At 47.3% G+C, this 24057-nt stretch overlaps 4 protein-coding genes across 4 annotated transcripts; 3 read left to right on the top strand and 1 right to left on the bottom strand.

The window, feature by feature from the left end:
• Positions 1 to 1994: 1994 nt before the first annotated feature.
• BDBG_06120 (isoamyl alcohol oxidase) lies at positions 1995 to 8550 on the bottom strand. Its single transcript, XM_002622894.2, has 5 exons — positions 4432 to 8550; positions 4204 to 4348; positions 3869 to 4129; positions 3285 to 3788; positions 1995 to 3184 (listed from the first exon to the last, which is right to left on the bottom strand). Exons 1-5 carry the CDS (start codon positions 4965 to 4967, stop codon positions 2858 to 2860), a joined length of 1773 nt encoding a protein of 590 aa, XP_002622940.1. The 5' UTR covers positions 4968 to 8550; the 3' UTR covers positions 1995 to 2857.
• Positions 8551 to 16468: 7918 nt separating this feature from the next.
• BDBG_17451 (uncharacterized protein) lies at positions 16469 to 18527 on the top strand (the record flags this gene model as incomplete). The annotated part of the gene is made up of 4 exons (XM_031725166.1): positions 16469 to 16724; positions 16840 to 17515; positions 17602 to 17828; positions 17911 to 18527. 4 exons carry the CDS (start codon positions 16469 to 16471, stop codon positions 18525 to 18527), a joined length of 1776 nt encoding a protein of 591 aa, XP_031579692.1.
• Positions 18528 to 18807: 280 nt separating this feature from the next.
• BDBG_17450 (uncharacterized protein) lies at positions 18808 to 20050 on the top strand (the record flags this gene model as incomplete). The annotated part of the gene is made up of 2 exons (XM_031725165.1): positions 18808 to 19063; positions 19143 to 20050. The coding sequence occupies 2 exons, from the start codon at positions 18808 to 18810 to the stop codon at positions 20048 to 20050; spliced, it is 1164 nt and encodes a 387-aa protein (XP_031579691.1).
• A 558-nt stretch (positions 20051 to 20608) lies between these two features.
• BDBG_06116 (mitochondrial inner membrane metallopeptidase Oma1) lies at positions 20609 to 23987 on the top strand. The gene is made up of 9 exons (XM_002622890.2): positions 20609 to 22214; positions 22453 to 22718; positions 22834 to 23074; positions 23208 to 23232; positions 23300 to 23345; positions 23458 to 23521; positions 23587 to 23618; positions 23712 to 23770; positions 23837 to 23987. Exons 1-9 carry the CDS (start codon positions 21483 to 21485, stop codon positions 23872 to 23874), a joined length of 1503 nt encoding a protein of 500 aa, XP_002622936.1. The 5' UTR covers positions 20609 to 21482; the 3' UTR covers positions 23875 to 23987.
• Positions 23988 to 24057: the final 70 nt, after the last annotated feature.

Genomic DNA, 24057 nt, shown 5'->3' with positions numbered 1-24057 from the left:
TCCCTCCTGTCTACAGACACCAAGAATCAATGGCCAAACGCGACGACAGCACCTTGGTTATACTTCTTGGCATTAAGCTCAACCAACTTCCTGGTTTCCCCATCCTGTAAGGCTGACAGTGCCTGTAAGGGGGTTCCTGAGCCCCTCAACGTGCCCCACTGTGGAATCAGTCGAGCACAAAGCTTTAAATACAGTTCATTGGAACTATCATTCTCCATGATGTTCAGGACAGCTATACTCCGGAGAACCCAGTCAAATTGAAGGCTTACTCCAGCTTCAGGAGCGCTGTCACAGCCAACAGCCGCGAAATATATTTTGGCTAGCAATTTCCAATCACCTCGGTTTACGAGCCCCTGTTTTATCCCTCTGTTGAACTATATTTCCTCCGGAATGGTTTGTTGCCATATACAGTTACCAGAGATACTTGACAAGTGCCCGATGTGTGTCTTGAAGGGCGCTTTGCAGTTACACGTCAACTACCTTTATTAAAAAAAATTAAAAAAATAAAAAATAAAAAGGATTGGACGGTACATTCCTTTCTACTGCCGCTGGCTCTCATCAGTCCCATGAAGGAAGAATGCTATTTAAGAACGCCGTTGTAGCGCCAGCTTCTTCTCTTCTCTCTCTCCTTCCTCTATTAGAACTCATCCGGTCCTTTGACTTCAAACCCAAAGCAGGATCACCACCTTCATTGTTTCCATTGCCTTTCTCTATTGCCATTTTCTGCTCTTTTGTTCGGCCACATCGCATCATACTTTCCCGAAACAAGACACGGACTAGCATAGTGTGCCCCGCCGAAAGTGAAGTTCCAACTGTGAAATGGAGATCATGTACAGGTTTGGACCAAATGACCTTTTAAACACAATGCCAAGTAAATATTGATTCTGTTTCTGACATAACTGTTCCACATCCCTGGGACGCACGCTCATTAATAATGCCTTGCGCCTCATAGTGAGCTCCGACTCCCAAAATCTGAGAAAGGAACTCATAACGGGTTTTATGGAGGCGGCATAAGAAAGTTTGGGGATCGCAGCGGGATCGAAAGCTATTCCATTAACGTTTTCGCCACCGGCGCTGTGTACTCAATCATGGATCAAAGTTTCAAACGTCTCAGACTAACTGACGAAATCGGCATCGTTGGCTTTAAAAAAGGAGACAAAACTCCTTAAAGAGGTATCAAGTGGCATTCGTGGAGTACGACCCCATCATTCAGCGATACCTGGCTCGAATCCCTTGATATATGTTGCCTGGAGGAAAATAATAGAGACGCGGTACGTCGAAGAAGCTCTTGAACAGAATTGGCTCATTTTTCAAACCCCGGGCTTACAAGTTTATGCCTTACCTATCCTTTTCTTAGTTGGCTGGACATCACATTTCTGGGGCATTTCTGATTTGGGTGAGATTATGGAGTCTGCAGCTCACTGGTTGTGCGAGTATCTATTGTCAGAGAATAAGGCGTACCTGGAGTTAATAGAAATATGGTCCTAAAATCCTCAACAGACCATCACCTTTAGCATTTGAGCCATACATAGATAGTTACATAGATACATTCCTGTCTATTCAAGGTTTTTTTTCCTTTTGTTTTTAAACGAAAAGAGATAGAGATAGGATAGAGGAATATTCCATGCATATTCAACAACATTGAATTAGCCAGAACAATCCCTTCAAAATCCACCACGACATTACACAATGTATGTACTGTAACTTTCTGAATACTATAGCCCATAATAATGACATACAAAGAACAAAGCAACCTAACCTCCTCATTCATTCCGTATCTATTCTCAGCACCACTCGCAGACAACGATAACAGAAATATGTCGGTTGAAAAGCGCGGTTGTTTCCCATTGACAGCCCGCAATTGAACAATGAAGTTAATAAAACTTACCTAAATAACCTCCATTCTTGTCCGCCCAACATGGCTCATGGGAAAGTACTCTCTATCTATACCTAGATTTCACCAGTCACACGCCATCCGATTGGAACTTTGTCTGACCAAAACCAAAAAGAAGAGAAGAGAAGAAGGAAAGGAAAGATGTGGCGAATTGGCTTTCTCCGGGTGAACTTATTTGGAACTATGACACTGAACTTGGTTGCGGTCCGGCCCGTTCTACGTACAGCACACGACTCGAGGATGCGGGTTTTGTTGGTTGTGTCTGTGTGTGTGTCAGGGAGGGAAGGGATTATTAATGTTATTGTCATTAACTAGTTAGCTAACTTCCTTATATTAACTCGGAGATTGGCGTGGAGACAAACCCATGGAAGGAGGAGTGTGAGGATGGATGATCCCAGCCTGGTGATTTGATCGTACCGGGCTGCGATGACAACCAACCCGCCATTTTGCAGTTCCGAGTTGCAAAGAAATGCATTATGTGGAGAGAAACGCATGTAACAGAGCATTTCTAAGAAATAATCTATCCATCTATCTAGTCCACACTTAAATTTGTGTGAACCATAGTTATCTGATATCCGGACGCTCAGTTGGTGACCACTGCACAAATGGGAACAAAATATCACCAAACCGCGGAGTCTAGAATGGACGAGAAACTGTGGGGATGGATATTCGTCATTGGAATAGCTGAAATAGCTACATGTAAGATGGAAAACAACAATTATCTAATAACTAAACAAAAGTAGGTGACCGGGGCTGAAATAAATAACAAAATATGATAAATGAAATCCATTAAATAAATAGAAAACCTAATATCGCATTGTACAGAGAAGACACAAATATCTATTATCAACACTTCCCAGTTAGAAATTTCAATGAGCATGTTGCACAGAGCCAACTCATCATCAATACTAGAAATTCGCAAACATCCACCGGCTGCAAGATAAAGAAAAGAAAGACAAAAAATTATATCTCTGGGTAGCAGCTCAGACGGCTATCACTGGGGTCGGCTCCGACGCAGTGATGGCACGTCAGCAGGTTCTTCGGGTCCACCTGCTTCTTGATCCGGAGGAGCCGGTTGTAGTTCGCCCGTCCCCAGAAGCTGTCGATATGGTTTGGTTCGTAGGTATCGGCTTCATTTTGGTAGGCGCCGCCATCTGGGGTAATGTTGCGTAGTGGCCGCACCATCGCGCTCGCTTCTCTGAAACGGTCGACGAAAAATTCGGGAGGATGCTCGTTCTGGCCGTCAACATCCCAGGCTTTCTGCATCACCACGTGCCAAATTGCCTTTCTCTGCGTTTTTATCATACGTTAGCGATCGGCACAAAGAAAGAAAAGGGAAGAGGGTGGAGGTTTTTAGAGAGAAAGAAAGCAAGAGGAATGAAATACTGACCCATGCAGGAGTGACGGATGCCTCTCCGGGACCTCCAGGCTTGTCCGAGTCGGGCAAGTCAGCCGCGTAAGGTGCAACCATGTTAAGACCGTATCTCATTTTCGAAAGGACATCTGTGAGCTCCCGTCGCTTTCCTTTATTTTTGAAGTTCTTGTCGGTAACAAGACGCGAGGCCTGCGCGATGGAGATACCGTTGACGAGGACACCAAAGTATTGCATCGCAGGAGTTCGGAGGAATTCCCAGTAGTTTTCAACTGTCGTTACGTCCACTCCGAAGCGAAGGGTACCGTCGTTACGAGGCAGGGCGAAGTTAATCAGTTCTTTCATCGAGAGTTTTGCTTCATCGAGAGTAAGTTTGGGCGTGATCGCCATCATGATGCTGGATCCGTCTCCGAGGCTAGCCACATATCCTCCCCATCCGTCTTTTGCCCATTTCACACCATTATCCACGAGGATTTTCGTCGTCTGCTTATCCAATGAACCTTTCCAGGCGATAACTGCCGTCTTTTATACAGAAAAGGTTTCAAAGTCAGCACAGCTGCACTGGCGGAGATGGGGGTCACTGGTATACAAAGATCACTCACTTGCAAGGGGACTTCAGGGAAGACACGAGCGGTTGTCTCTACTATCACACCGAAAGTAGCACCGCCGCCGCCACGGACCGCGAAGAAAATATCCTGATTTTGACACCGGTTGGCAGTGACATAGGTGCCATTGGGTAGCACAACCTTAATCTGAAGGACATTATCAACACCGAGACCATAGGCAGGGGAAAGCAGACTGTGGCCGCCGCCAGTAAGATAGCCTCCCGACGCGCCCACCGTTGGGCAAGCTCCGCCTAACGCCTTCAGGAAACTAGTTAGCAAAGGGAAAACCACCTGGTAACGGCTCGAAAATGTAGAGAAACCATATCACGTACCATGTATCCATTCGCGTGAGCAAAGTCATAGATACCTTGGAAACCCTGGCCGGCCCCATATGTTAAAGCGGGGCCAGAGCATTCCTCACATTTACTGGCTCTGAAGCTTTTGTGCAATTTAATTGGGGGCTGGAGGTTGTGTGTCCTGTAGAAAAGCATAGTCGAATTGATTCAACGAGTTAGATGCTGGAAGAGTCCGACCAGAGAGTGGAAAGATTATTATCGTACCAGAGGGCCAAGCTGTGAGCACCTGCACTGCGACCCTTAAAATCGTGTCCCGTATTCTTCACCACCAAGGGGATATCGTGTGCTTCCGCAAACCTCAATCCTGCCTGGATATCCGAAACTTTCCGCACATCAATGTAATAGTCCGGTACGTTGCCCTGATAGCAAGTGCCGTCATTCACCAGCAATTTTGTGAGCGGACACCCATGCCCAGTAGTCATGCAGGTCCCATAGTATGGGTTGTGATATCCTCCGGGCTGCGCGGAGATAAATTCGACATTGCGCCGGTTGTCCTGTGCGATTTTGCAAACTGCTTGGTCTGGGGTATGAAGGGACCGCTTGAGCCGGAGGCTATCTACCTCGTATCTCAGGTAACAAGGTTTTGCAACAGGTCGTGCGACACCGAGACGGCCCTCGACACTAGCATTCAGAGCTTGCCAGTCGGCACCAGAAACATCACGGATTTCAGGGACAGGAGATGCAAACAATGGCAAAGCGTTGACCAGGGCCAGCAAGAGGCTAGATTTTCGAGTAAACATAACTGCCTCTTTGTCAAGTACATAAGCACCTAGGGAAAGGAATGAAAGAAAACGGGAAAGAAAAGAGCACTTTTTCGGGGCCGCAATGCATGTATATGAGAAACCGCGGTCGGCAGACGGCTGGTAGTCATCTCCTCCCGCCCAGGCCCAGCTCTGGTTCCAACCTACGTTAACTCAAGTGCAGCGGGTCTAAATCGCCCAGGGTTGCAGATTCATGCATCCATCGTGCGTCGGATCCGGTCCCACCTTGGAGCCTTTAAAACAATTGAATAATAATAAACAGTTGTCATAGAGGCTGCAGCTCTTTTCAAGCAAAGTCTTCGATCAGTCTTCGTACCAATGGTACCATTAGTTTAAGAATTCACGGCTTCGCAAGACTGTATCCGAGGGCATCTCAAAAACGTCTCCAAACTCCAGAGGGCCAGCAGATCCCCAGGGTTGGTTTTTCTGCGGCTGCCAAGTCCACTCAGCCTCAGCCACCCCGCTAAGCATCTCACTGGAGTTGTTCGGTAGTTGATATTATTATTTATGTTGTGTGTGAAGTGCCAGGTTTAATATTAAGGGTCTGATGTCGGGGGGGTGTTGTGTGGTGCTCTCCTCTCGCGGTAACTAATAAGCGTAGTTCTGCGTTGGAACAACACTGGCGCTGGGGATTGGTGAGATGTAAGTTAGCGATTGGTCCAGGCGGCTATGCTCCTTTCGGAACCCTACGCAGTACAGTAACTTACGTAGTAAGCTCAGGTACGAAATTGCTTGCATCGCATCGACCAACTGCCATTAGCCCCTTAGTTCCTGAAGCTGCCTGGGTGTTCCCTGTTGCCCCCGGGGCTTGAGATCCAATAGGCGAAAGGCGAGGAGCTAATGTAAAAATCAGATTCTATCGTAACTCTCGTTTCTGGAAGTTGTGGAGTGAAGAATGTCAACATAATTTTGCCCACATTTTAAGGTCCTTTTGTTCAAGCAAAAGAAGCAGCAGACCTGTCCACAAGAGAGGAACAGGAAGAACCTGGGAAAACCAGAATAGCATCTGGGCGATAATCATTGCATCAGGGAATTTCTACCGTCGAAAATATCTAGTGTGCAATCCCTGCTGTGTTGGCTTATCGTATCCCCACCGTTCGCTTCTCAAAGGAGAGAATAATGCGAAGTAGCGTGCTTGAAAATTGATAACCACGATCGAATTAGAGGAAGACACCGTTTCAATCGCCATGTGGGATGCTTTAACATATTTTCAACATGTCTTTCTGTTTCTCTGAGCATGGATATATATATGTATACCCATGTGTCCATCAGAGAGGCATTATTAGGTTGGCACATGTTAGATGCCCCGACCTACTAAATTTATATCAAGTTTCTGATGGGATCCCATCAACCAACAATTGCTTTTTTCACTTCTTTCTGGGATTGGATTTCTGGTTCAATAATTGCTCCAGTGGATTTGCAGAACTGGCTGTTCATTATTATTATTGTTCAAGTGGCAAACATTCAGCCAAAGCATTCTGAATGTTATTGGCGCGCGCCATTTCATTGGGCCATTCGACAGGGGAAAACAATACTACTATTTGTACTCCGTACTCCGTTATGCAAACAGTGGTTTGATCCACCCGATGGTCGTTTTCATTTCATTCATGTTGACTGCTGCCATCCGGAAGTTTGCCCATTCTACTGTACTCCGTACTGTACTGCGTAGTTACGCAGCGCAGTGGCGTCTCAAACCAGCTACTACGCAGGGTAACTTGCTAAGTTTGAATCACACCTTCCTTCGGCTGTCGAATATAAATGTGGCTTGAAATTCCCCAGCGAGTGATTGGCGCTAACTGGCACAAAACATGCATCCAGAAGCTTCCGAGTTGGGCCAATCGGTGAAATGATGGATATGATATGCAAAAGAACGTCGGGTGAAAGGCCAAATTATGCGAAAGTCCTTCTCCACTCCAATAAAGAGGTCCAAATACAAATACAAATACCCAGCTCCAGGCTGATGATTGGGAGAACTGGAAAAAGAAAATACTTGCCTAAAAGAGAGTTTAAAGAAACGGGAGGGACAAGCCCTTGTCACCCTATGTCCACGTTTTCGGCAAATTGAAAGCCACTAATTCGAAAATGTCGCTTATCCGCCTGCTATCATTTCGATGCGGATCGATTGGCCCTGGCGCGGTGTGTTTAAAACTTGCTGTGTCGTAGCCTCGCAGGTGGTGACAGGACGGACTGGAGGCTTTTGGGCGCAACTCAAATTTCCCCCGCTGAAACCTCATCCAATGACTATTGGAGAATCAACTGCCGGATCAACAAATCGGCCGTTGCCTCCGTCGATACGATCAGGTTATTTCCTGGCGGTTCCTCAGCATGTACGCATAGTATTTTTACCCTTTTGACAGCTGTCCCATCCTGACTTGCCTAGCAGCCGGGCCTGTTTGCTATCACAGATGACCACCGCTGGTATCGATGGGAGAGACACACCCGAGGAGGCCGAGCGAATGGCACTCTCACTGCTGTGGAGTGAGATCATTAAATTCCCCACTGTGGCACGAATAGTACTTGTCTTTGCACGCACCCTGGCAATTCAACTCCCGAAATTCTAACTTCCCCTGGGTGCCTGGCGGAAGAAATCCTCCGTGGTCTTTACCTTAGCCACCCAATCCTAAAATAGCTTCCCCAAACTCATCCAATCTTTGCAATTACTCCGGCCAGGGACGACTTCTGTGCTCTTCTGGTGTGGTTTTGCAGGGCAATATGTGCATCGCGTAATGGCATCGCCAACGCTTTACCGCCACCATCTACTCTCAGGATTTATTGCTTTATCGTCAAACCAGGGGGGGCAAACCAAACCGCTGTCTGCTTCAGCCAGCATCGGAGGAATAGCTTAACAACTGGCAGAGCCCTTAAATATCCTCATATCGCGAAGAAGTGAGCCTGGTGTTGCAACTTGCAAGAGCAGTCGAGTCGTCTGCCACGGAGGCGTCTGATGGCCTGGCATGCCGCTTAAACCCTCGCAGCTGCCAGCCTATTCCCTATGTGACTGGCTGGCTATACACTCTTGAACCACTGCCCAGCTTTTCCCATTCCAAACAATGCCATGGGAACTTCCTCCTTTTCTGAGTTTGTGTCTTGTGGTCTCTTGAATTCCATTGGCGTATAAAATAAAACCAATGCAGACGAAAGGGGATTAATAGTTGGGAATGTTCGGTCGCTTAATGCTGTTTTCACCCCTGAGGAACTTCAATACCGGGATAAATTGATAATACTCTCTCCAGTATCGGAATAAAGTCGGACCTCCTCGAATGTTCCTCCCGTGGAAACGGGGCTTTTATCCGCAGCGATCCACGGGATCAACCCATGGTTCTAAACATCGTGGATGAGCCATGGTTTGAGTTGCTCCAAACTACCCGCCTTCCAACTTCCAAGGCTGATATGAGATCACCGAATCCACAATCTGATAATCCACCCAAACCAGTCGGTCGAGGATCGGCGTGAATGCACTGCTAGGCGCATTATTGCTAATAATAATATGCTCAAGGTGTCGGCTGAGATGCAGGACTGAACCTGACAACAAAGATTTACCCATCCATGACCCATTGATGATGGGCCCAGCTCAGGTTTTGCAGTGGAGGTCGCTCTGATCAGGGAAGCAGAGATCCACGGGCGATTATCACCACTGGCCCACTGATGTCACTGAGCCAATGATGCTGAAAGCAGAACACAGCCACAGGTAGCCTTTGGAGACATGACGTTTATCCAACAACTGCCCGAATATCAACAGGAAAGGGATTTGAATTGGTTGCATTTTTGAGGAAACCCCCCACTGATGGCCCGGGGGCTGATGCAGCATATCCGCATATGTGGCGATGAGAGAACAATAATATGCTGCTTTTGAGGAAAGCGTCATTATTGACCAGCACGGTGTCCACTGGGGATAGACACAGGTGTAATCAGTTCCGAGTGGAACATCTGGAGACTTCAAGCAAAATATTCAGCTTGAGGTGGCTAACAGCGGACTATTAGATGTGATTCTCGTGCTCCACAGATGACATGACGCTCTTTCCCTTGCGAATTTCCGCTGCTTCTTTTCGAATGATTTTCCTGTTTTTCTTCCTATGCATTCCAAAATGCCCCATGCCCCCGATCCCATTGCTGTGGCCTCGCGTCATACGCCCAACAAGTCCAGAGCTTTCAATCCAGTGGAGGACACAATTCCCCTTTTCACAGCAACCCCTTTTAACCCCTGTCAATCACTTCTACGCGGCACTGTCTCCGGTTGGGGCGTGTGTTGAACAATCCCCAAAAGCACAGTAGAAACTGCTTCAGTCTTGTCACAGCCGCCATCTTTCCGAAAAGCCAGCTCTCCTGATATCTTGAAACAAACCAACGCAGAGCTAGACTCTTTATGTCGCCTTCGGATTACACCCGGGGCACAGGCTAAACTGAAACTGTATTCGGGAGATGAGGATCAATGCTCCCGCGGGACTTGCTGGATGATATAGGGATGCCATGTCCTCTGTGGAATATGGATCTAATAAAAAATATACATATCACATCCGATTTTGCTACTCGTCTCTTATATCCTCATGAAGATTCCGCAATTGCCGGGAGTCCATTTTCATATCAAGTTTCGTTGTGACTTATGGGTGTCCCGCTTCGCGGGGATTTCCAAATTTAATTTTTATCAGTTCAGATGAGTCTGATACCAGAGCCTTGCAGCCTGTCATCATTTCGCAACATGTGAGTTTTTATGTTCTCTTCCAATGCCATCGGTAGCGATGGATTGACGGTCGAGGATTTCATGATTATTAACCACAATGTACAGGGGTAAGTGGTCCGCATTTAACCCCTGCTTGGAAGTGAGGTTGTTCAGCAACCAACCTATCGAATTCCGTCAAAAACTGCAAAGCATAGCACACACTTCCAGGATACCCCGGAGTGCCAATCCGGGTCCTTCCCGTGTCTAGCATGGGATCTAGGGGTAGCGGAATACCGCGCACGGGGCAGGGCCAGCCTAGGATACGATACGTGCTCCTCTGTTTTATGCCACATGCCAGGGAGGAAGGTTTTTTCAAGGCCTGAAAATTTCAAACCATCCGTTAAATGTAAATACGTAGAAAAAAAAGAAAAAGCACAGCACCACTGGAAGCCGGGAGCCGGGGAGAAGACGCAGGAAACAGCAAAAGGTCGCGGGGAAACAAAGCCGGGGCCAAATGCACGGCAACTGCAGGATGCATTGCATGCATGCCCCAAGGATGATATTTTGAATGAAGTCAGGCAATTTTTGGCGTAACTTGGCTATCTTGTCTTTACTAGCGGTGCAGATATCGCTCAGCATTTGCAAATCCAAAATCCAAATCCATGTGGAATATTTTAATCAACCCCCCTTTTTTTTTTTGTTTCTCCATAGCAAATCCTTCCAACCTTCTTCTCCACGCAACAATTCTTCTTATTAATAATAATAAGCAAAAAAATCCCTTCATGTCTTCAAGGATGAATAAGACTAAGACCGATGGAATAAATTCCCCGAGCCGCTTGAAGAGAGGAGGAAAAAAAAAAAAAAAAAAAAAAAAAAAGGGAACACGACTAACTAACGTTAGTTACTTAGTTACTTGCTACCTAGGCGCGGAAGCAGACCCTTTTCTTCCCCCCCAAGCGTCATTGGACATGAGGATCAAAATCAATAATGAAAACAACCCTTACCTATTATTATTATTATTATTTACTCCGTACTCGGTGCCTATCTGCGTAAAGGTATAGAATAATAAGGACGCATCTTACATGAATTTTGTATGCTATAACATACCACTCCCATTCCCATTCCCTTACTCCGTACTCTGTTACTCCGTACAATCCCCTCAAGTTTCCCGCGCACACACACACACACACACCACACTATATTTCGTTCTTCAGCCCCAGCCCCCAGCCCCCTCTCCCTCTCCCTCTCCCTCTCCCTCTCCCTGCCCTATCCTACATAGGTAACGGATTTGCAACATCTTCAACCAAAAACCAACGAACGGCTCCCGACTCCCGAGCGCCATCGCCGAAAGCTGCGCTCCCTTCACCTCCCTCACCTCCCCCGACCCCCCCGCACCCCCGACGAGCGACTGAACGTTGCTAATGATCGACGGCTATGGGAATTAGATTAGTTCTCTCCTGCCGGAAAATCGGCGGGTGGGGAGTGGAGTCAGCCTGGTGGGTTTGGATTTCCGCTGCTCATCCTCACTGCGGGTATGGTACTGCGTATGCTGCTCCATACATAGATATGGGGGGCCGGTCCGTTGGTGTGCAAATGTATGTAATGTATGTACATGTACATGGACATGGACATGGACATGGACAATCGATGGCATTATTATTAGGATTAAATCTGCAGTTCATCTAGTTTCTGTTGGCATGTTGGCATTTGACAGGTTCCCACCACCCAGGAGTCTCTAAGATATACGAGGCGAGTGAGAAATAAAATAATAAGTTAAACAGGAGCATGTTTCGGAGAAGGTAGGCATAGGCAGGCCAGCAATGAGAGAATGGCCAACAGATGCAAATTGTCAATGCCTGCCCTGCCTTGCTACCAACTCGAGGCCTCGAGTCCTTCACCAGGAATAAAAGCAAAAGAAAAGCAAAAGCGAAAGCGGTTGCTTGCCAAATTTTGGATGTTTCAGGATTTTTTTCTCGCGTGGGGCGCGGGGGTTTATTTTTTTTTTTTTTCTCCCTAGTTAACTACAGATTAGAATAGAATAGAATACGGAGTAGAAGCATGCTAATAAAAAATAAGTACTCTTGACTCTTGGGAATGGCTGGCTAGCGCCGCGACCCAGACCCCTACAAGCAGTTCGCAGCATGCACCCACCCCCCCCCCCCCATACAACAAGCTTGCTTTGGCGGGGATTCGGGGAATTGAGAACCGGGCGGTTTCAGATGGGAGATGGTGTAACGGGCGTGGCTTATGTGGTTCTGAGGTTCTGAGGGGGGGGCGCGCTGCTGCACCTGCTAAAAACTGCGAACCTGACAGCTGGGACGGGACCCGACTGGACGAGGCAAGGAGGCGGCGGGGACTCAGGACTCAGGACTCATCAAGGATCGAAGGACTCAAGGGAGTTGAGTGAGTGTGGGAGGAAGTTGGATAGATCATATATTCTTACGCATAGTATATGCTCGGGACTCTTTTTTCGAAGACGGGGTCTTTTCGTGAGCTTTCTTCGGAGAGTTTTGTGGTGGTATCCGTGCTCGTACTACTCCGTACTGTTGAACATGCTCGGAGGAATATGGAACCTTGCAAGAGGGAAGACGAAGGAGCATGGGCGTAATAGTACCAAAGCACCAAGGTATTACTCAGTAGTACTGTACATACCCAAGGCACTCAGTGATGGTTTCTTTTTCTTTTTTCTTTTTTTTCCCCGAACCTATGAAGATTGTATTTTATATTTTTTAAGATGTTGTACATGTACAGATCTCAAAGCGTGGACATGTACGGAGTAACCATCTTCAGATATATAAACTACAAAGTTAAATGGTTACATGACACAACTGCAGTGGCACACTCCCGGGGGGAGCCTGACAGCGATGATCTGGCTCCGAAATTGGTGCTACAAGGAGAATTACGTTGACTGACATGACAGCCTAGCCTGGTGTTCCTCTTCTGCTTCTGTTGCTTCTTATAAGAAATAGAATAATAACTAACTAATGAGGCCAGATAAATAATGAAAATTTGAAAATAGTCAGTGAGTCAGTCAGTCATACATACTGCGTACATTCAAGGGACTCAAACCAAAAAACCCTTCCAACCAACCCGTCACTTTGATCAATACGACAATGATCCCTCATATTTCTCAAACAAGCTGAAACAGCATTACTGATGAGAGGCCACCCGGAACGCACTCCTCACCTCATGCACAGAGCAGAGCCCCTCGGGCTAGGCAAAACTTACCTACCATCTTACCACGTAATAATTAAATGATTTCGTAGAAGCATGGTAGTTGAAGGGGGATGGAGAAGGGGGAGGCCTCTCTCTGCATATGGGCAAGGGGCGAGGGGGGAGAGAGTGCAGTGTACTCCGTAGTATGCTTCTACTACGTAAATGTGTAGACAAATTTTCAACAAGCTTTCCGGGGGCTACACAGGGGTCCTATATGCTGGGTGGGTTATTATAATATCTATTTTTTTTCTTTTTTTCTTTTCTTTTCTTTTCTTTTTTTTTTTTTTTTTTATCTAACTGCGCTGATGATATTAACTACCTGGGGGTATGTATGTATATAACTATATCTTAATCCACGAGGATTCGCAATATCCTCTGTCTTGCCTCGATTCTCCCGGACATTTGACGGGCATGGTGTGTGTCTGTAGTTGCATATACGGAGTAGATAGAATTGCCTTGTTATAAATTACAGGGGCACGATCCTACCCGAAACGACTCCCGGCCCCTGCAGGCATCGAGGAATGGGAATGGGAATGGGAATGGGTAAGGGTAAGGGTATGGGTAGGGATTGGGATAGATAGGGATTTATTTTTCTATTCCTGGTTTGTCCAGGGTTGTATAGTTTGTTTAGGCCTGCAGAATATATTACATTACTACATGTACAGTACATGGGCCCTGAGAAAACTTCCGAAGCCTTCCAAGAGCAATAAATACATTATCCGAGATATATATATATATATATATACCTTAATCCATGAGCTTCTATTATATATATTTCTTTGTAGTTGGACATACAGGCGGCAGAACATGCATGAGTTTGTATGAGTTGCATGGCATGTGTAACTAACCTGGAAATAGCTCCATAAGGATCAACAACTTCATTCAACACAATACAACCTGGGTGGTGGATCGTGATGATTTGATTGATGATTGATGATTGATGACTCTATGCAGTTCCATCCCGCGGCCACAAGATCTTACCTTTTTTTTTTTTTTCTCTCTTTCTCCCAGGCTCTGCTGTAACTACTTGTTGTATAGTTATTAGTTCCTCCGTTGCCCAAACTGTTATTTATTTCCAGGCTGGCCCAAGGTCCCAGACTTCCAGACTTCCAGACTTCCAGACTTCACAGACTCCCAACCTCCCAACCTCCCAAACCCTCCAAACCCAAAAACGCCACAAATATTGATTCAGCCCGGATTTCGGTTCGGAGCGAAACACAAAAAATATATAAAATATAAAATATAAAATATAAAATAAAATAAATCAACACCGAATTTGCATCAACCTAGTTACTTCACATAATATCTCCAACCACCCCAGCCCAGCCCAGCCTAGCCCCGCCCCGCCCCGCCCACCACGGGGGGAGGGAGGGAGAGAGAGCTGGAGCTTTTCCCAGCGCTTGGGAATACGATTCCAGCTGCAGAGTTCGGTTTGGCAATTATAATAATAATAATAAATAATATTCAGCCAGCGCGCCGTGGTTTAGGGCTGTCCAGCGGCCCAGTCCAGTCCAGTCCTACAGTCCTACTAGTTCCAGTCAGTCATGTCATGTCATGGCCCTCATTTGCATTGCATTATTTGGGCCCGGATATGCAGGCAGTAGGGAGTAGTAGAGTAGAGTAGGTGCTAGCCAGCCTTTACCCGCCGCCCTCTTCTTCTCTTCGATGCCTTTTTTGATGGATTTTCTATTTTTTTTGTTTTTTTTTTTTTTTTTTTTTTTTTTTTTTTTTGTTTTTTTGTTTTTTGTGTTTTTTTATTTCTGTTTTTCTGTTATTTTGACTTTTGTCCTTGTTTTCTCGCATTCTTTCATTCTTTCTTTTGCTTCTTGCATCCCATTCTTCCGGTTTCCCATGTTCTTCCTTTTCTTTCCCTTTCCTTTCTTTTCCTTTCTTCCAGCTGTATACCTACATATCCCGTATCCCGGGTTGATTTACCAGTAACTATATTGACTGACCTCTTCGAGGCTCTCTTCCTGGTAAACCCGGTACGGCGTCTGTATTCTGACGCCTTGTCTGCGATTATGCCGATACGGTGATTATTATTATTATTATTATTATTATTGCTGTATTGCAGCCCCCTCCGTCCATTCCCGCCCTCGCCACTACACTACTCTACTACTGACTATATATTCCTACAGCTGATACGATATCGAATACAGGCTGTAACTATTCCAGGGCTAAAACTGCTACTGCTGCTAGTCAACGACCGACTCCGCATCCCCTGTGATTGCTAGAGGATCCTGGAGACTGTCTGGCATGCACTACTACTAAGTTACTCTTAGTATTGTTATTATTATTATCATTATCTTACTACTGTCTGTCTGGTCTGGAGTGACTGTGAGCGAGCTCTTCTTCATCGCTCAGCCTGTGTGCTTTGTCTGCCAGCTCCTCTCTCTTGTCTCTCTTGACTCTCTGTCTCTCTCCATCTCTCTCTGTCTCTCTCTCTCTCTCTCTCTCTCTCTCCAATTCTCCCAGACGATAAACAAGAGACAGACGTCCTCCACCAGCGCCCACCACAACGACGCTACGCCCGCGCTATCCTATCCTCACCTCACTCGCGCTACCCGCCTCCAATCTTGGGATTGGAACCTCCTATTATTATTTCTAACCCATTCTCCCTCTCTTGTTGCTTCGAGTCTGATGTGGCAGCACCGAGCTCCGTCCAGGCTCGATTCCACCCCGAAGGACAAGGACGACACCTCTCATCGCTATCTATCCAGTCTTGGCCTGTTTGGCCCAAGAAGATCCTCACGGCAAGGTGGGTTTATTTTATTTTTTTTCTTTGGCTTGGGGAGCTGTTCGTGTTTTTTTTTTTTTTTTTTTTTTCCCAGACTTTATCTCGGCTTATTTTTTCTTTAAACCTCGTTTTCGTTTTCTTTGCTTTTTTTTTCCCTGCTGCTTGTTGCTTTTTTATAATCCATGAATATTACTCCTTCACCTCCCCTCCCCTCCTCCTCTTCCTCCCCCTCCCCCCTTTACAGTAGTTAAATATCTTGTATACGTATTTTTACTACTGCGCTCTTTTCCCAAAAGTCAGTTCATCTGTCTAGCATTGACCCATTATTGGCTGCTCTCGATTTCATATACTATACTAGTATGCTGCTCCTGGGCGTCTGCTGATTCGGCTACCTGCATTGCATTACTTCTCTTTCTCCCAGGCCACTGCCTGCTCGTTATTTGTTTTTTTATTATTTAACCTACTACGCCCGCTTTGCCCGATCGACTTTTCAACCTGTCAATCTGTCATCAGTTAAATCAATTATCTAGCTGCTCCTACTTTCGTATGTCCTGCAATTGACAAAAGTAAAAAGCCAAAAACGTTAACTAAGCCAACCACCACGTCGATCTAGACCTCCGCTCGCAAGTCAACTGCTCTTCTCTTCGACCAGACTCGTCGCAGTCAACGCTCTTAACCTCTCATCACCGCTCTCAGTTCTCCCCCTCCCTATCACCTCCAGCAGAAAGAAGCCACTCAGCGCTATCCCAGTTTCCCCGAACCCCTTCCAATTCCAATCTCAGGTCATCGTCGAGACCGGGGTATCGCCCAGGATCCCGCGGGCACTCAAATCACTCCCAGACGTCCTTCAACTCGCGACCGGGCAGGTCGATGGCGGGTATGATGGACGTCGAACGGACCCGGCCGCGGAGGGAGAGGACCTTTGTGGGTAGCGAATGCGCAGTCTGTGAAGAGCCGTTGGAACATACTCTTCGTGGAGAACGCATCCTCCAGTTATCATGTGGCCACGTTTCTCATGAAGCATGCTTTTATGAGTATATCAAAGAATTCGAATCGCAGTACTGTCCCACATGCAGTGCGCCCCTGGGTTTGGATAGTAATCGAGGAGGAAACGTGCTTGATTTAGGTAATTTTCACCCTCGCTCGCCCCCCCCCCCCGGTTTTTTTTATATTTATTTATTCTAGGTGCCAGTTTTGATGTGGGATATGCACTGACTGATTTCAATCCCCCTCGCTTGCAGCAAAACTCTCCAATATTGTTCGATCTGTATCTGTCAGCGATGTGTCCAGCCGTAGAGGAAATCAAAATACTCCCACACCGTGGGATATCAATGGTAACCGTGCGCATGAAGACGACATGGGCAGTCTGCATTGCAGCCGGGACTCTCGCAGGCGTCATAGTAGAGATACCAGTAACCAGCGCGAGAGGGTCGAGCGTCTAACAAGCCCGTCAACACGGCAACCACATTCGCGCTCGGACAGTGGTACCACCGGGGTTGCATCTTCGGGCGACTATGGAGACGGCCAGCACCACAGTACCGGGAGGCGGCATGATTACGACGTACAGGCCATGGAATCCGACCTTAGCCCGCGCCCGGGTGTCATACGGAACCCGATACCGGCCCCAATTGTAACCGTGCGCAGCGAGTTCCCGACACTCAATCGGTCACGGCAGCAGCAGTCCTTGACTTGCCTGGTGACTGTTGAGGTTCCTGAGGGCAACTGGCACCCTGACCTGGAGGATTTACGTCATACGGCACATATACCACCACCGCGCAATGAGGAGATTGTGAGTCCGCCGATCAAGCAGCCTGCGCGACCGTTGCCGGTTCCTTATGAGGCGCAAGAGGCCCTACAGGAGATTTCAGAGGAGTTGCGCATGCGCGTCGACAATTGGCATGGTCTGGAATTCCAAAGGTATATATAAAGCTATTCTCGTAGATGAGAAACGATGCTGTAGTTGTTTGGTTATATATATATTGGCTTGCTAACTCATTTCACAGGTTTGGAAAACTCAAACTACATGGAACTGTTCGTGTTGGCAAGGATCGGACGTCGTGGCAGGAGCTAGAATGCTATCTTTTCGCGGAGATGCTTATTTGCGTGAAGGAAAAGAAAAATGGACATAGTCAGTTTGAGGATCCGAGGACCAAGCGAAAGATGACCAGGTGTACGTTGAAGGGGTCTATTCTTATCAAGAAACATTTGAAGGACGTGGAATCCGTGCCAGGTAATTTATCCCCTATTCCCCTTACCGAACCACCAGCCCCGATGAAAATATTCACGTCGTCTTGTTCCTAACTTTATCATAGAGGAACCCATTTTGACTCTTAATCTCTCCGTTGCGGAGCTCCCATGTTTCCACCTCCAATTCCAGAGTCGCAACCAGCTAGAGCTTTGGAGACGAGGTCTTCTTGATCTCCACAATCCCGATTCAGCAGGAGGCCGGAACCCAGACTACGACGTGGATACCTCCGGCACCGAGGAGGATGATTATCGGACTCATAAAACGATCAAACGCGTCTCCTCCACCACCTCGTCATATGGGGCATCAAAATCCAACAACACCGCATTGACAGATTACACCAACTCGATCAGGGACACTCTACTCCCAAGTTTCCACGTTCCTCTCGATCTAGTCATCGTCATCCCGGTCTCGTCATCCATGCAGGGGCTTAAGATCACCCTTCTCCGCGACGCTCTCAAATTCCTAGTGCAGAATCTCGGCCCGCGAGATCGAATGGGTCTCGTTACGTTCGGGTCTAGTGGTGGAGGTGTGCCGTTGGTCGGCATGACGACAAAAGCCTGGAGCGGATGGGGAACTATTCTTAACTCGATACGTCCGGTGGGGCAAAAGAGTCTTCGCGCAGACGTCGTTGAAGGGGCGAATGTTGCCATGGACCCTGCTGATGCAGCGGAAATCGAATAACCCGCTCTCGACTATTTTGCTGATTAGTGATTCGTCCATTTCTGAGCCGGAGAGTGTGGCCTTTGTGTTTTCCCGGGCGGAGGCTGCAAATTTAGTGCTTTGTTTCCCTTCTCGATTTACCCCCCCCCCCCCCCCGCGGGCGGGTTTCCCCGCTCTTTTCCCCTAACCTGTTTGCGTATGTTTCTTCATCTTTGACTTGTTTGTCGTGCTCACTTGTGTTCTTTCCGTCAGGGTCGGGATCCATTCGTTTGGATTGGGACTTACGCACAAACCCGATACCATGATCGAATTATCTACTCGGACCAAAGCTTCATATACGTACGTTAAGGATTGGATGATGCTTCGAGAGTGCGTCGCGGGATGTCTGGGATCGCTTCAGACCACCTCTCACCAAAACGCTAAGCTCAAGCTGCGGCTGCCCGAGGGTTCTCCAGCGAAATTTGTAAAAATTAGCGGCGCTCTGCAAACTACCAAACGAGCAGCGGGCCGGGATGCAGAGGCGGCACTTGGCGATTTAAGGTTTGGTGACAAACGGGGTAAGTAAAGACACAAGATGGAATCTTGTAGGCTTGATCTGTGCGTATATATATCCATGGCGCTAATCGTGTGGTGTAGATATCCTCGTCCAACTTGTCATTATCCCTGACAACACGACGCAAGAACATGTACCTCAGGACGCTTGGGAGAGCATTGTTTCCGGGCTAGAAGCCCTTGGTGGACCACTCGACGGCGATGAGCAGCGCATCGTTAGCGTAGAAGAGGTTCCTCTGATCCAGGCTGATCTCACGTATGGAGACATTCTTCGCGAAGGCCACTTGGCGCATTGCCCAAGACCATCTCTCCTCGCGATTACCATGCTCCCAGCCTCCCAGCGCCCCAAGTCCGGAAGACCCTCTACGCCACCCATCCCACCGCACCCCTCCATCGTGCAACGCCGCATGGAGCTCCTCACCTCAGACATGCTCACACGAGCCCTAACCCTCGTCTCGCGCTCCCAACAAGACCGTGCCCACCACCTCCTCACAGAAACCCGCAGCATCCTCAAGGGCCTGGGAAAGGGCGGCCTCCCCCCCCTCCCCCCCTTCGCCCAAAAACCCACCCAAGACGCCGCCAGCGCTCTCAGCTCCCCCAACTCCTCCTCCCCGGAGATCCCCGAAACCACCAACACCACGCACGCCTCCACACCCCCAGCAATCCCCCACTCACCGCACCCCCCTTCCAACCCACCCTCCGAAACCGCCACTATAACCCCACCCGTCAACGCCGTCGACAGCTCCATAATCGCCGCCCTGGACGCCGACATAGAAGCTGCGCTTGAGTGGATAAACCACCCGGCCGTCTTCGGGCGCGATTCGCGCAAAGCGGTGCTGCAGGCCATCGGCATCATTTCGTCGCAGAGGGCGTATACGTTCCGCACGCTGTCGGAGGCGCATTGGGCGGAACGTGTTGCGGGGATTAAACGGTTGACGGAGCGATCGAGGGAGTGGAGGGAAATCGGGGATGATTCGTTGGCGGAGGAGTAGATGAGGTATTAGGTATATATTTGTTTGTTGGGTGTTGGGGTATATACAAACTTGACCACCAACCCCTCCCCCTTTTTGTTTTCCTCCTCCCTTTCTGGTTTCTGGTTTCTCTTTTTCAGGCTATTTGTCTAGTCTTGGGCGCATCCGTGTGTGGTACATCTCGTTTTCCAAGTGCCCTGCACCTTTTTCTTTTCTTTTTCATGCCTGTTACTTATCACCACCCCCTCCGCCCCCATTTCATGATTTCCGTTTCCTGGGTATATACTCATATACACACTTTTTTACCCCTTACATCGTTTACCTTCTTACGGTTCGCATTTTCCCCCCTGGTTTGATTTATTTTTTGTTGTGTATCATACCCCTCTCCTGTTGTTTTTGGACTCTTCCTTCTTCTTCTTCTACTTCTTGCTCCCAGATTCCGGATCAGGATTTTTTTCCTTTTCTTTTTCTTTTTCTTTCTCCACTTCGTATACCTCTATACACTATATCCCCTCAATCTATAATCTATATTTGCTATTTTTTAATTCCCTTGGTTGCTTTTTTTTTTTTTTTTTTCTGGAGAATTGGTTGGAAAATTAATGAACTCGTTTTTCCATGGATGCCAAATGTTGATCATTTGAATTTTTCTTATATGTTTTACCTCCCTGTTTCTCCCATTTCATGTTTCCGTCCTGGAATGTTTTGGATACTTGGCCATCTCTTTCTAACTCACCCCGGGGACCCCCTTTTTGTGTGTGTTTTTTACATATTTCTTGATTGGTTTTGTTGTCTATCTACCCAGTTATCTAGTTTAACAAGCTGTCTATATATCTCTATATATGTACATTTTTGTGCGACATTTTGTTGTGATATTTCTGCCACAAATGCGCGTACGTGAAATATAGACGGGAAAGGAGAGAGGAATTTTTACTTGGCTGCGATAAGTTAAAGTGAAATGGCAGAGACCAGTTCACTTCTTCTTATCGTTGTTCTTTTAATCCTGAGAGAGTGGGCTGTTTCTCTATCCATAGGCCGCTATCGGGAGCATTTGCTGCTGTTTTTTTCTTTTTTCTTTTTTTTTTTGTTCTTTTTTTTCTTCTTTTTCTATTTTTATTTTTATTTATTTTTACTTATTTTATTCTGATAGTTATTTATTATATTTTACATTCCCTTTCCCACCTTTGACAAACGAATAAAGTAGATCGTTGGTGGGGTGACTCGCTGCGAACGTGCTGGTATATATTTTATGAGCAATGATGATGCACTGTTTGTTGCCTTGCATTATCACCTCACCTAAATACTTCATCCTCGACTCCTGAGAGCTTCAAAAAGCTAGCTTACCACACCGATATCCCAACAGAACTCATAGACCAAGCATTGACAAACAACAGGCCTTGACTTCCACTAACTACTACTACTACTACTACTGCGGAGAAGGAGTTACATACAAGCAATGTGGCGCGCGCTTCACCGCAGCGGGAGCTCGAAGCTCACCACCACCCCCAGCGCTGCCGCATCAATGTTGTCGCAGTCATTATCCCGCCCATATTTCCTTACCCGGACTCTATCGACCGTTACCACTAACCTGAATCAAACTCTTAAAACCAATACCGCATCGACTCTCCGCTCCTTACCCTCGCGACGGCACCCCGTTCGCATCCCGCCTCCGAACTCCGCACCCGCACAGTTCCCCATCCCCCTCCACTCGCGCCAGCTATCCTCTCCCTCGCACGCACACTGGCGATCGGGTCTTGCGCGGGGAGCGAGAAGCCCGTGGGATCCGCACCCTATAGCCCGTCGACAGATACCACCAGCATCAGGCCCAGCGTCCGCGACTTATTATACCAGCAATACCCCCCCTCCCCGCACCACCAGCAACAATCCCCCCCTCCTCCGCTCCCAGAGAGCACCCAGTCACCACCGCCTCTGCCACCGCCTCCGCCTCCACCAACCACTCAAACAGTTGCGCGCGTTCTCGCAATCTCAGCAGCAGAGGCGTGATGGGAATTACAAATACCGGAGCTTTGAGGGGCGCGGCGGTGGATATGGCGGGGGCGAAGGAACGGGGCCGGGGCCATGGGGGAATAGCCGCCTCACGTACTTTTGGGCGCAATATCGGTATATGATTGTCGGGGGCGGGGCGGCGGTGGTGGGGTTCTACGTGTGGAATTTGGATGTTGTTCCGGTGGGTTTTCTTCTATATCTACCTTCACTCTTGCTCGAGCTTTAAAAATTTCGCCCCCTTTCCCCTTTTCTTTGGAGAACCCCCTCCCCCCAACAAACAACAACAACATTCTTCTTTCTTTTTTTCCTTTTTTTTTTTTTTTTTTTTTTTTTTTTTTTTTTTTTTTTTTTTTTTCAAGATATACACGCATACGCATCGGCTAAATCTTACTTCTCTTTTGTTCTACGCACGTATGTAGATGACCGGCCGGCGCCGTTTCAACTGCATTTCCAACGAGATGGAGATGCAATTCGGCAAACAGACGTACGAGATGATCTTGCAGGAATATCGAGGCCAATTCCTACCCGAGTCTCATCACCTCGTCAGATATGTCGACAGTGTCTTTCGCAAGTTGATCCTCTCCGGCCAGCCGCAGCTGGGCGAAGAAGATGCCCTGCTTAAGAATCTGAAGTGGAAGGTGCATGTGATTAACTCGTCGGAGATGAATGCATTTGTGTTGCCGGGGTACGTATATGTATATAATATATATATATATATATATATATACGCTTCAAATTATATTGTATTCGTACGCAGCAAGCAACCTTTTTACTGATCATAGTCTATTTCTTCTTCGCAGTGGAAACGTCTTCGTGTTCACGGGCATTTTACCCATCTGCCGAGATAGGGACGGTCTCGCTGCCGTCCTGGGACATGAAATCGCACACGTCCTCGCCCACCACCCGGCCGAGCGCATGAGTTCGAGTATCATCGTGATCGTCGCCGCGTTGGCAGCATCGATGCTGTTTGACGTGTCGCAAAACCTGTCGTCGGCGATTTTGAATTTGATGCTTGCTTTGCCGAATTCGAGGACGCAGGAGGTTAGTGCCTGTTTTTTTTTTTTTTTTTTTTGTTTTACTTCGACTATGTCTTCTGCGCTATTATGTTATGGATTGGCGGGAGGAGATTGTTATTGTTCCTGTTGCTAACGTGCCGCCTTACGATATTACATAGTCTGAGGCGGATGAGATTGGACTCAGTATGTTCTGTACCCGCTTCGCACTAGAAATGATGGGCGGATTCTCTAACCATGGTCCCCTTGACAGTGATGATGGCAAAGAGCTGTTTTAAACCTGAAGCTGCGGTTGGATTGTATGTTTTCCCTGCTTTTTAATATGTTCTAACGAGCCCACGCGTTCAAGGATTTTGATTATAACGTTCGCTAACAACTCCCCGTCCCTTCTTTTTTTTAAAAAAAATATAGATGGAGCCGGATGCACCGGGCAGAGAAGGCAGTGCCTTCCCAGATATTGTCGACGCATCCTTCTGTGGGTTTATTGATCAATATTTATTCGTATTGTTTGAATATATTAACTGACGGCGTTATATACAGAGCCGGAGACGGATGGAGGCAATTCAGAAATGGTAAGTGTAATTTACAATTCGCGCGGCTTTTACTGTCCTCGGAGAGCGTGCGTATGGGATTTTGATTTGCTAACGACGATATTCCTACTCTAGGCTCCCGCAAGCAAATACCGTGTATGATGACAGCGGATGTGGAGTTACAGAGCGATATGGTAGGTGATTTTGATGTTAATGATTGCTGGAGTTTAATGGACTCCCTGCTGACATGTCATTCGTAGCCGAGAGTTTTGGACAGGCAATCGGGTCTTTCTGGTAGAGCAGCGTGTGTATAACATATGAATTGGATATCTATTTGGCATCTCCAGATAATGTGTACGATAAGTCGACAATAGTTGCAATTTAATGCTAAAGCGGTAATCATTGCAGGCATTTGACTTTGATAGTAGCGAAATATTTGTATGTAATCTTCGTACCATGGATGTATTGATACTAGAGTGCA

The sequence above is a fragment of the Blastomyces gilchristii genome, assembly GCF_000003855.2.
Source record: "Blastomyces gilchristii SLH14081 genomic scaffold supercont1.15, whole genome shotgun sequence".
Taxonomy (NCBI): domain Eukaryota; kingdom Fungi; phylum Ascomycota; class Eurotiomycetes; order Onygenales; family Ajellomycetaceae; genus Blastomyces; species Blastomyces gilchristii.
The sequence above is the reverse complement of the archived record's forward strand: the minus strand, read 5'-3'. Positions and strand labels throughout refer to the sequence as shown.